At 40.4% G+C, this 13,178-nt stretch overlaps 1 protein-coding gene across 1 annotated transcript in view; it reads left to right on the forward strand.

Annotated features, from left to right (window-relative positions):
- SMCR8 (SMCR8-C9orf72 complex subunit) overlaps positions 1–7,290 on the forward strand; it is a 36,513-nt gene extending 29,223 nt beyond the window's left edge. The window contains exon 2 of the mRNA XM_069210106.1: positions 141–7,290. Coding sequence (XP_069066207.1) covers positions 141–594 — 454 coding nt within the window. The 3' untranslated portion in view covers positions 595–7,290. The remainder of the gene's footprint in view (positions 1–140) is intronic.
- Positions 7,291–13,178: the final 5,888 nt, after the last annotated feature.

Genomic DNA, 13,178 nt, shown 5'->3' on the forward strand with positions numbered 1-13,178 from the left:
ACTGTTGGCCAATTGTCTGTATATCCACATACCCGTGCTATGGTTAGGTGAATTTACACAAATTATATTTCAGATGAAACTTGTTTTATATGATGGCAACTGGATTATGTTATTCTTTTAAATATTTTCTTCTATCGCAGAGTGGTTTCTTCATCTGGTTCCAACACATTGCACTTCCTAAACCGGTACATCCGATATGCCAGTGTTCTTGATGCTGACAGCAAAACACTACGCTGCCCACTGTACAAGGGAACCCTGCTTTCCAAACTGGCAGATCACCGGACGCAAATCAAAAGAGGGAGTACCTACTACCTGCATGTCCAGAACATGCTGACCCAGCTCTACTCCAAGGCATTTCTTTACTGCTTTTGTCATTGCTTGCACATACCCATGAGTGAAAAGGAGAGCCCTGAAGATGTCACTTTTCGCAGAATGAACTACCTACAGCTGCAACTGGGACTTGCCCCAGAAGACGTCAAGGTGGTACAGTATCTGGCAGAGCTGCTTAAAATTCATTACCTCAAGGAATGTGGGGTAAATGTTCAACCTTTGCTCAGGTTTGACTATGTTCCGAGCATTTTGTACAAAATCTAGATGTGTTCTGAAGTTTCTCAGTTTCCTACAGGCCATCCTTCGATGTGGTTTGGAAGTCAAGCTTGCACTGACGGGAACGTGAGCAGTTATACACACTTCCTAAGAGTATTGTTTCTGCTTTGTAGAAGAGGACTGGACTTTTTCCTGTACTGTTTTGTTCATTTGGTGCAGGAGAAAACAAAATGTTAAATCTGGTTAATTTTGAACAAAATGTTTGTTTTATATTTGTACATCTCTATATGTTTGTCTGTAAAACGAACCTACTGCCAGTATAGAATTCCTCGCTAATAGTTACTAGAACTAATGTCTGTGACCCTACACTTTTCAGTTTATCCTTAAGGCAGCAGTGACCAGCTCTTTTCCCAAGGCTTGCCAAGTCAGATGTTTCACTCAAGCAATAAGCCGCTTCAAGCACTCCCCTGTCCATCATCATATTAAGTGATCCTAAGAGGCTGTTACTGGTGAGTAAGGCTGAAGACCGTCAGCTGCAGATGTGAAGCCTATCTCTTGGTTAATGCTTGTGAAAAGCTCTCACTTCTACTGGAATGTAATGTGGATTTGTGCACCCCAGCTTCAGGTCAATATCAAGAACCGTACTGGTTGTAATTGCTGCACTTTTGCTTATCTTAGCCTGGATGCTGCATGCCTTTGAGGGAGGATGGCGTGCACAAGGTTTTATTTATTAATTTTAATGCAAAATGACTAGCGAACTCGAAAATATCATTATCATTTGTTTTGTAAAGTTCCTAATTACAGATGTAGGCGAAATGCACCTGCATTGTGTATGAAAGGCCCTCATTAGATAGGTTATGAATGTAAGCCATAGATATTCGCTTCATGCTCAGTGCTCCAAGACCAAATACTTGGAGTAATAAATATTAATTTTATTAACTGTTTATCTCCAGAAGCAAATGTTTGCAGTTTCTGCAGTTAAGGACCGTAGAGAAAGTTAATCTGTATGCTTATTTGAACATGCCGGAGTACCTTTCTGCATGCATCTTGAGCCTTTAAAACATACCAACTACCTCTGTAAGATCTTTACGTTTACAGAACTGAGCGGTGCATTGTTCTCATTGTAAAATTATTCAGGTGAATTCGCCTAACCCTGTGCAATGTTTCCATCTGTATAAATCTGTATGAAATGCTCCTATAGAACAGTGATTTAGTTTTTTTAAACATTATTGAAGTTGATTTCCACGTTCTTGCCATTTGATGTATTGAATTGGTTGGATAACCATGCTCGTACATTGCGAGTGTTGTGGTTTTAGTGTTGTAAGTCATGTTTGTTCAATTTGCATTGCATCTTTTGAATCAGTGTTTAGATATACCTTTTTGCTAGTCTGAACAATGTTGCGAATTTAACTCGATGTCAACATTCATCATGAACTCTAATACCTGATCTTGGTGTGGCTATGCTCTTTTTTTTTTTTTTTTTTTTTTTTTTTGCCATTGTGATATTTTATTTGCTACATTAACTGGATTTAGTGGGTACACGTTTGTAGTAAATTAGCTTCTGGACTGTGTGCCCGCCTCTTGAATTTATATTTGCACTATTTATCTTATGGAAAACGTTTGATTTTGTTCCCCTTGCCTCCCTTCCTAAGGCTCGACATTACGTGAATCTAAATGTGTCCTTCTGTGATAGTGAGATGCATGCTTTAATTTTACTGATTGGCTTGACTTATACAAAGAAATCCGTTAAATGAAACAAAGTGGTTAGAATTTAGTGTTTGTGAGTGTTGTTACCATCACTGGAGTTCTCAGACATGGAAATAAAAACCAGTGAGTCTTTAGAATATATCTTTACAAAATAATACATTTGTCTAATTACAGATAACATGGTCTTTGCTTTTGGTTGAAACACTTGTTTACTCCAATTACATTAACTAGTTGTCCAGGAAGGGAAAAGGAGGATTAGGGTCATGTAGCATGATGCCAGTGATGTAGTATTGATGGGCATAAATGGAAATGTTTTTGATCAGTTGTCCTTTATCACAGTGTAGATACCCCCTTCACCTCACCATAGGTGAAAGTTGAATGGCATCTAAAATGGCTTGAAATTTGTTCTTTACCTAGTAGCTTAAAGGAGCATGCACTTATAGATGTCTGCTACATGGCTCTACAATGAAGCCACCTTTGGCCAGGACTTGCAAGCCAGTGCCCTTTCGCAGTTGTTGATTTGTCAGTGTATATGTTGTGGTCCATTATCGCTAAATAAGAAAAGAGTTGAGCACCACAAAATAACTCTGACAGAATTTTCTAATTATGTCCTCTCCTCCCCTTTACTCATGCCAAGTCCCTTGATAATGCAAATGTGCTTTATCCTCTCTGCATTTGTCTCTCATGTTTCTTTTGTTTGTAGCTCTTAAATTTGTTGGGCTAATTCTCTGTAACTCTCTAGCTTGTTTGCCATAAGTGATGGCCTACCAGATCATTCCTTAATGACTAAGGTTCATAACTGGTATTTTAAGCTGCACAGGTTATAATGTTTTATTTTAAAAAATCCAAAGGTAATTGAAAGTGAATTTAGCTCTTTAACCACGGTTTATGTATTTGTTCGAGTATAGGAATACACCTGTTTCATTGTTAAACATGTGACAGTTTGTTGACCAGTTGTCCAGCTCAATCAAAACAATTTGCATGTAGTTTGTAACCTGTGAATTTCAAAGATGCGAATTTAATGTTTCATTTTGAAAATGGAATGTTATCCATTATGCTGTGTTTTTTGTTGTTTTTGTTTTACATACTTTTCTCTTCACCCACACACATAGTAAACACAGATATGGGGAAATGCTCGTAAAAACGCAAATAATTGACATGTTTCTGACTGATATCATTAGGAACAAATTTATACTTAATCCTAACATTATATAATCACAAATGCTTAATACATAGATGCTGCCCACTTTTTTAATGATTGTTTAATCCCAGATCAAAGATGAACGTTGCAGTTTAACCCCAGCCAAGATCAAAATCAAAGATGAACGTTGCAATTTCCCTAGATTAAAAAAAGGGCAGAAAAGAAGAAAAATGTATAGGCTTCTGAAAATTCTACGCGCTAGATCTGGATCTATCTTCTTTTTATAGGATGAGATTGAGTACCCTAGGATTTGAAGTAATCGACATCCGCTGTAAAAGCTTGCTTTCTCCTGTTACTTGTACATTACTTTGTTATACTACAAAATACAGTTACCACTAACATGCTTGCACTTTTTTCTATCTTCACTATACCACAAATTTTATTTTGTATGTAGAGAAAAGAAAGTAGTGAATCCTACAGAATGCTTGAAGTAGCATCTGATAAGTTATAGAACTATCTGGGACACAACACATTAGGGGCTCGAGGGATGTTTTTATTTTTTGTGTGTTGCACACATTCAAATCTAAAGGTTGCAGCCTTGAATGCTGTGGTAAAACTTGTTTCAGGGAAGGTGTATACCGACCTTCAAAGTGTCTAACCCCCTGCTTTCAGAGTCCAGCCTTGTGCGCCTAACATTTAGCAACTGTGTTCTTCAAACATGCTCAATGAACTAAAGTGTGGCGAAAACATCACAGGCTTTTGTAATGGAACACATTGAAACATTTCTACTGGAGGAACTTTTAATTTCATATTGTATTTGCCATAGTTTCCTTTGTGAATCAGAAGTTCTGTCATGTTTTCAAAGGTGTAATACCAAAAGGCAACATGTATGCAGGGTTTTGTAAAACCTAGGCACATAATTGGAAAGTAACAGATTGGTGTTTTTATTAGCCTCTTGCATCATAACATGGGTTTGCATTAATCACACGCTTGACATATCTCAAAGGTTCCACAGAAGCCAGTCTGTCAGCTGGATCCTCTTCTGGAGGATGTTCAGATTGCCTTCATCCCAATGACATTCCTATGGTTGAAGGAACCGTAGCATATCTTACCCTTTTTCAATGCTGTGCCTATACAGTTGTATCCTACTATACAAGCTACCATTTCTTTGGGTGAAGGGATTCCATACCTGGACTCATTCATCAGATATATTCAGGTTCAGCGCAGTAGAAAAACAAAAACATTGTGTTTGTAAGTTATTGTGACATTTGCGTCATTGTCTTGTGTGATGCTATCCAAAATTTGTCAGTACAACCATCCACAGTACAGCTTGACAAAACTTATTTGATAAAAAAAAAAAATTGGATGAATTTGTACGTTCAGGAAAAATGTGTGGACTAATTGGCTCAAATTGATTTTGATAGTTTACATAAGGACTCTGAAGAAGGACAAAAACTGGAATCTGTCTTATCAATGTACCTCAGTGTGTTGCTCTATTTTAATGTTTGTTGCACGCTCCAGTATAGGCTAGGATTGTACTGGAACCATGGTCACTATGTTGCTAAATGTCATTTATGATTGGAGGTGGGGACACCAAAATAAAAACAATGACCATCCTTTTGTGACTGAATTCTAAAATATTCCAGAAATGTGTCTGAATAGAAAAGGGATGCTTGCCTAACTGGAAATTCAAATCGCTGACTTGGAAAAGTATTTAGGAATACAAATCTTAATATATTGATTTATGAATAAAATGTACAGGCCCAATGTTTAGTTTTCAATATAAGTAGATCCTTTAGATTGATTTAACATGGATTCCTCCTCACAAGCCACCTTGCTGTGGTGGTTGACCCGAAAGTCCCACCTAGATCCTATGGAATTAATGTATTGCTTTGTTACTTAAATACACATTAAATTGTGTGCATGTACATCGTTACCCATATGTGATTCTCACCTTCATGAAATTGCACAAAGTATTGCATGACTTGTAAAAAAAAAAAAAAAAAAAAAAAAACTCTGTCAACCGATTCTTTATGTTGCCTGGTTCAATGTCTAAAATATAGAAGATGCTTTTAGGGAAACAAGAGAATTCATCAAAGCTGAATTATTTCCGTTGACATTTCAAAAAACATAAAAAAAACTTTTATTGTCCCACATTTTAATGTGTTTACCTGAAATTATAAAGGTATCTCTAACTTAAAGGTAGTATGCGAATATGCTCCATAATTTGTGTTTTACAGTATTTTATATTGAAGCATTCACTATTAAAAGCCTGAGATTAATGGCATAGTAGAGATCTGTTTCTATCCCCTTTGTAAAAGTATTTCTGTACGTGAAGACTGTTTCTCAAACAATATAATGGAAAACATTAGCATCTGCTGACATAAGTCATGGTAGAATATCTTTCATCCATTATTTGTGAAGAGATGCTCTAGCTGCATGTTTGCGGGCCAGGAGCTGTTCCAGTTAGACACCTCAAACTTCTCTGATCTGAAGTGACTCAGAATTATGAGAAACGGTGTCCACTAAACTGTAGTGCGTCCTAGCTTTTATGTGTTGTGCATCATGTTGATTGTTATAAAACTTCACCTTTTCCTTTGTAATTTATATGTTGCACTTGAGAACGTTCTTTACTGACGATTACGTTCAGCTTGATTTTTCAACTATCACCATTGTCTGGCTTTGTGTGCCCTTCTCCATATCTGCTCTGTGAGCTTTATGCATTTGCTTCCTTTCATCACTTCTTGCCATCTTAAGTGAGTGCATGCAATATGGACATTTCAGTAGCTCCAAGATGACCCTCACAAAGTGAGGATGTCACATGTCACTCCAGGCTAATGATTCAGAGGCCGGAACCTCATTTTTTTCTTGCATATTTTCTCTCTTGCTGCTTACCACAGCTAATACTACAGAAATCTAAAATTTGCTTGCAGAGCAGGGCTTCCAGGCCACTTAAGTATGCAAATAACCCCTCATGCTCCTAGTTAGAGGAGACTTATTCTTACTTGTGTCTGAATGAGAGGAGGGCTGTTAAGCTTTTCCATCAGCACAAACCTGACTGAGGGTTATCGTCACTTGTGCTGGTTAAAGACAAACTAGGGTTATAATAATTGATCTGTAGTAACACTAACTGTTAAGACGTGATTTAAAAAAAAGAAAAAATCAAAAATGTAGCTTCATCCGGGCAATTTAGTTAAAAGAAGAAAAGAGGACATTATAGATAAAACTGGCTTCTTGACAATTACTTTTTAACTGTGATGTCTACCATTCAAGCGGTGCCTTAGATAGATTAAGAAATAAAAAAGGAATTGTTGCATTACTCACTACTAACAAATTGATTAGAACTCGCTATTCAGTAGTGTGCTACATGGGAGGAAAACAACTGTAGAATTCCTGTAGGATGAGAATAGCAAAAACTTAAATTATCTTCTGTTTATTTTAAAACCTACCACGGAGATACTTAAGTTAGGGGTGAATATACTGACTTTGTGGCAGATCCCAAACCAATGGGTTTCGATGAGTTCTCGGTCTTACTGTTGCCAGTGAAGAATCTAATTTCAGTATTCAGTAGTATTGCATGCTTATTTTCTTGTTTATCTGTGTGTACAGGTCTTTTGGCTGAACAGTGACAACAAGTCAGCATGCATATACTGTTGTAGATGTTGCCACATAAGAATTGAGGGCAAAATATGAGACACCAAATGACTAATGAAATTGTAATTTTAATACCATTTATTTGATTTCAAATCAATTTTGAAATTAAAGAAAGGACATATTTTCCAAGAATATTTTTTCAGATGTCTGCTATTGTTAAGATTCTTAATTTTACGGAAATAATAAAAAGACTTTGTTATTTCTTTTTTGCACTATAATGTTTTCAATAAAAGTTTATTTGACTACAACTGATTTTAGCTTGTCTCTCCAGTGCATGTATTCTTTCTACAGAAATGGAGTAGAAGACGGGCAAATATACATTACTCATTGAGCGAATGATGTCACAATTCATCTCAAAACCCCAGCTGACATCATCAAACAAGGCAACATTCTAGAATGCCTGTTGTTGGTGATGGTGCTGCAGGGCTGGGTAAGGAGATCTGTTTTTTCCCTACACTGGCCAGCTCATTTTAAAGGTGAGGACTTTCTTACAATATTGTGCATTTAAAGGGGCGTATAATAGGCCGAGGCATGGAGAAGGCTGTACATGGTGCCTCTGCACATTGTTTTCGTCACTATGGGTACTTCATGTGAGGGCTCAATATACAGGATTAATAATGTCTATGGTAAGAAGATCAACCCCTTCGTTGCTAGGCTTTTCCCCCCTCAGGTGCTAGACCTTTTTTGGCTATTTGGGAAAAAAGGACTGCAGAGGAAGGCTTGTGTTTTTTTTCCCCTAAAAATGGCATCAACAAAGTGTTTGTGGTGCTAAAATCACCATCTTCCCAGCTTTCAGGAACAGGCAGACTTGAATCAGAAAACCACATTTTTCAACACAATGTTGGCATTTTACTGGGACATAACCCATTTTTACTATTTTTTGTGCTTTCAGACTCCTTCCAGTTAGTGACAGAAATGGGTGTGAAACCAATGCTGGATCCCGGACAGCAAACCATTTCTGAAAAGTAGACAAAATTCTGAACTCAGCAAGGGGTCATTTGTGTAGATCCTACAAGGTTTTTCTACAGAAAATAACAGTTGAAATAAAAAAATATTGAAATTGAGGTGAAAAAAGCCAGCCATTTTTCTAACTTTTCCTGCGATGTCAGATTTTTTTTAAGCAATATACTGTTATGTCTGCTGGGCTCTTCTCGTTGTGGGGATATATAGGGCTCATAGGTTCATCAAGAACCATAGGTACCCTGAGCCAATAAATGAGCTGCACCTTCCAATGGGTTTTCATTGTATACCGGGTATACAGCAATTCATTTGCTGAAATATAAAGATTGAAAAATAGGTATCAAGGAAACCTTTGTAATTCCAAAATGGGCACAAGATAAGGTGTTGAGAAGAAGTGGTTATTTGCACAACTCTGAATTCTGGGGTGCCCATACTAGCATGTGAATTACAGGGCATTTCTCAAATTTACTTCTTTTTTACACAATGTCTTACATTTGGAAGGAAAGATGTAGAGCAAGACAAGCGTCAATAACACTTGTTTTGCTATTCTGTGTTCCTCCAAGTCTCCCGATAAAAATGGTACCTCACTTGCATGGGTAGGCCTAATGCCCGCGACAGGAAGTGCAACATGGAGACATCACATTTTTACATTGAAAACTAACGTGTTTTTTGGAAAGTGCCTAGCTGTGGATTTTGATCTCTAGCTCAGACGCCACCTAGGAATACCTACCAAACCTGTGCACTTTTGAAAACTAGACACCTAGGGGAATCCAAAATGGGGTGACTTGTGGGGCTCTCACAAGGTTCTGTTACCCAGAATCCTTTGCAAACCTCAATATTTGGCCAAAAAACGCTTTTTCCTCACATTTCAGTGACAGAAAGGTCTGGAATCTAAGAGGAGCCACAAATTTCCTTCCACCCAGTGTTCCCCCCAGGTCTCACAATAAAAATGGTACTAACCTGCATTTTTGGCCCTGGGCTCAGCAGCCATATAGGGAAACCTACCAAACCCAAACATTTCTGAAATGGAGGGGGAATCAAAGCGGATCCAAAAGGGCAGTTTGAAAAAAAAAAAAAAAAAGAAATTTAGGCTGACAAGTGCAGCAGAATTTTTATCTGTATAGATGCAACAATGCTGGGTGGTAGGAATTTTGTGGATTCCTGAAGAGTCCGGAAGGTCCCATCACAAAAATGTGGGAAAAACATGTGATTTCCAGCAAAATTGGAGGTTTGAAGGTCATTGTGGGTAAGAAAATAGTGTGGGGTGCATGTGAAGCACACCATCTTGGACTCACCCAGATGTTTAGTTTACATATATATCTAGGTCTTCTGGATTTTTCTACATGGCAGCGTCCCAAAGTCCAAATAAGTGCAACCCTCACCATTCCAAGTGGTAAGATTTTGAGAGTTATCCAAGCGCTCATGGTCCAAATGTAAAACCAAAATAATCAAATGTCCGCTTGCTTTCTGTGGGATAACATGTTTTAGTGTGCAGGGGAGAGCTGAAAGACTGTTAACCCTTCAGTTGGGGGTGGGGGCATAACCATGCCCCTACTGGTTGGTAGACAACAGCCAACGAGATAGATAGATAGATAGATATATATATATATATATATATATATATATATATATATATATATATATATATATATTTTTTTTTTTATTCCCTGACATCAAATAGGCTTTCTGCTCCTGGGGAGTGGATCAGAGGTAATTGCCCCATGGCAGAACAACTTTGTCCCCATTTAATCTCTTTTTGAAAAAATCTTGTCTGGTGGGGTTTTGGCCCCCCTGGAGGGTTTGTGAGTCTTACAAAAATTGGCAGGCAGAAATGGCCTTAAAGAAAATTGCCCCCCAGGGGAACGACCCTTGCCTAAGGGGGCGCTCCCGTTGCGTGAAACTGACCTAAAAAAAAAAAAATCCCTGGCGTCTAGTGGTTTCTGTCCCCCCTTGGGGCAGATTGGTCTAATCAAAATAGGCGAATCTTCCCCCCAAGGGGGGCAGAAATGGCCTAAAAACAATTCCACCCTCCCACCCCCCCCCCCCCCCCCACCCCCCCTACTCGCCACACACACTATCCCCACACTCTCCCCGAGCATCACTCTATAAAACAGAGTAACGAGGTGGAAATCCTCTCCGCAATTTATTAACCCATTCAACATCTTTGACGCCACAGGGACCACCGGGAAACCAGACCAGACATCCTAGGCCACACTCTCAATCTTGGCATATTGCAAGAACTGGCCAGTGCTCAATGCAAACGTAACTCACGCCTCCCCAAAGGAAATAAACTCACATTGGGATATAAATCACCTGCCACCAAGCAGCCACCCATTCTCCAAGATACAAGTATTATGTCCCGAAAGGGGGCCAGACTCAAGATTTTCAGTTCCCTATCAAAGGGGACATGTCATAGTATTCTCTTAACTGCCTGTTCCCAGATCCCAGCTGTATTTTTAACCAGGTAGGGGACGAGTTACAGACCTGTCGCCATGACATTAATACGTGCACCAATGCCTCCTCTCCAAACATGCAGCAAACAGCCGCTTCTTCCAATTATCAGTCTGCGTCTTCCACTTAGCAGCATGTTGTAAACGACCAGCATAATAACAGAGTCTAATATTAGGGAGTGCCAAGCCTCCATCTTCCAAATCCCTTGGCAACGTAGACAACGCCACCCTCCTACGATGGCCAGCCCAAACCAAGGAAATCGACAAGCTATCCAGGCGACGAAAAAGTTGAGCCTTCAAAACAAAGAATTCTGAACCAGGTAAACACACCGTGGCAAGAACGCCATCTTGGCCACCGCTGCCCTTCCAATCACGGATAGAGACAGCTTATTACAGAGCGCTCCAAACACTTCATCACCCCTTCCATATTTTGCCTCAGATGTGCCATCGCCGTATGTGTAACCCATATGCCCAGATATCGAAAACTCAAGTTCCCACCGGAGCCCCACCTCAGGCAGAGCCTCTGGCAGGGCATCAGACAGCTAACCTAGGGGAAACAGCAGTGACTTCTTCCTATTTACCTGGAGCCCAGATATAGCCTCCATCAACTGCAATAACCGAGGGACCAAGATGCCTGGCTCTCGAAGGTACAGCAATGTATCATCAGCATAATGGGAGACAACGTGTGGCCCATCCCACCTGAATACCCCAGGGCCCCAATTTCTCACTCAGCCAGGCAGCTAGCTGCTCAACCGCTAAAGCAAATAGAAGCGGTGACAATGGGCACCCCTGCCTAGTACCCCTACTCATCCAAACATCCGATAGCTCAACACTCACCTGAACACGTTCAGTGGGAGTAGTGTACAATAGACGAACCCAAGCACAAAATTGAGGGCCAAATCCCATTCCCTGCAGAACTGCCAATAAGTACTCCAACTCCACTGTGTCAAAAGCCTTCTCTAGATCCAGTGATAATAAAGCCAATTCGTCCATACCCGTGCTGTTTCATGTAAAACATGAGCCACATGGCTTAAGTTGTACTGCGACCGGGAATGAATCCGCATTGATCCTCGTGTACCAGGCCCCGAATCACTCCACACAGTCGGGTAGTCAAAAAGTTTGCGAAGAATCTTGACATCCATATTGAGCATAGTAAGTGTGCGATATGAAGAAGGGTCATCGGGTCCCCCCCCCAGGCTTAAGCATTAGACCGACAACGCCCTGTTGAATGGTCTCAGGAAGAATACTTCGATCCCGAGCTTCCTCAAACACCGCTAACAACCTCTCCCCCAGTAGAAGTGGAATAATTTTTGGTGCAGTTTGATCGCGAAACTGTCCCCAGCAGGCGACTAAGACTTCGACAACATCTCCGGTGCCATACCCACCTCTTCACCTGTTATCTCAGCCTCTAGCCTATCCATGCGGTCTGGCTCCAGCTGCGAACGTTTCATCCGGCCCATAAACTCACCTAATCTAATATCCGAAACAGGAGGACTAGACCTGGACACAACCTGCAAATGCTCTTCTAATACCCGAAAAACATCCCAGTGATTAGTGACTTGTACCCTCTCCACATTCCTAACATGCAGGATGGGAGGAGAGTCAACCTCCTGCTTAAGGAGCCATGCCAACAATTTACCAGATTTGTCACCCTCCCTATGAAGATGCTGTCTATACGATCTAAGGGTAACCTTATCCAGTGTGTCCCAGCAGTCACTAACCTTCCTAAACACCCAAAGCTGTTCTTGCTCAACCTCTGAAGTTAACGGTGTCTAATGCTGTGCTACCTCCAGTTAATTTTCCCAACCTGTGAGCTCCTGTTCCATTTGTTTGTTTACCCCAAATGCTGTGCCAACACACACTCCCCTTAAGACCGCCTTCATGGCATCCCATTCCATGCCTCTTGAATTTTTTGTACCCCAATTCAGAACCAAATGGTCCTTAAGGGCCGCTGCCATTTTCTTATGACTGCCAGCCTCCATTAGAAACGAGGGAGGCATAAGCCACCCACGAGACACATTAGCATCATATCCACATAACACCTGCGTCAGCACTGGTGCATGATCAGACAAGAACCTCCCTAAATGATTGACATCCAATACCTGTGAATAAGTCAGTCCGCTCAAGAGGAACCAATCCAACTGGCTATATGTATTGTGTGTCTTAGAGTGACAGGTGTATTCCCTCATCTTCGACTGCAGTTCTCTCCATCCATCCCAGAATCCTAGATTATGCATAATCTAGGTGAGATATCTTGTCATTAATGGTTTGGTTCCCCATTTAGGAGAACAATCTACCTTGCCATCCAATATGCAATTATAATCTCCAGCCCATATCAGAGGGGAAACTACCCCCTCACCCAACAGTTCAGGTATGGTGTCATAAAATGAGGGATCATCTATATTATGTGCGTAAGTATTTAGAATGGTGAGGGGCATTCCATCCAAAGTGCCATGTAAATGTATATATCTCCCTTCCACGTCAGCTTTGCTGTAGATATGTTTAAACGAGATCCCAGGGGTAATCCAGATCAACAATCCCCTTGCATAGGAGGAAAAGGATGCAGAGAACACCTGACCCGCCACTTTCTAGCCAGCTTTTGTGATTCCTCTACTGTCAAATGAGTTTCCTTCAGACAGGCAATATGAACCCTATGTCGTCTCAGGAAGGAGTGTACTCTGTAACGCCTAGTGTAGCTCTTCAGACCCCTAACATTCTAT

Source organism: Pleurodeles waltl, chromosome 10 (assembly GCF_031143425.1).
Source record: "Pleurodeles waltl isolate 20211129_DDA chromosome 10, aPleWal1.hap1.20221129, whole genome shotgun sequence".
Classification (NCBI taxonomy): domain Eukaryota; kingdom Metazoa; phylum Chordata; class Amphibia; order Caudata; family Salamandridae; genus Pleurodeles; species Pleurodeles waltl.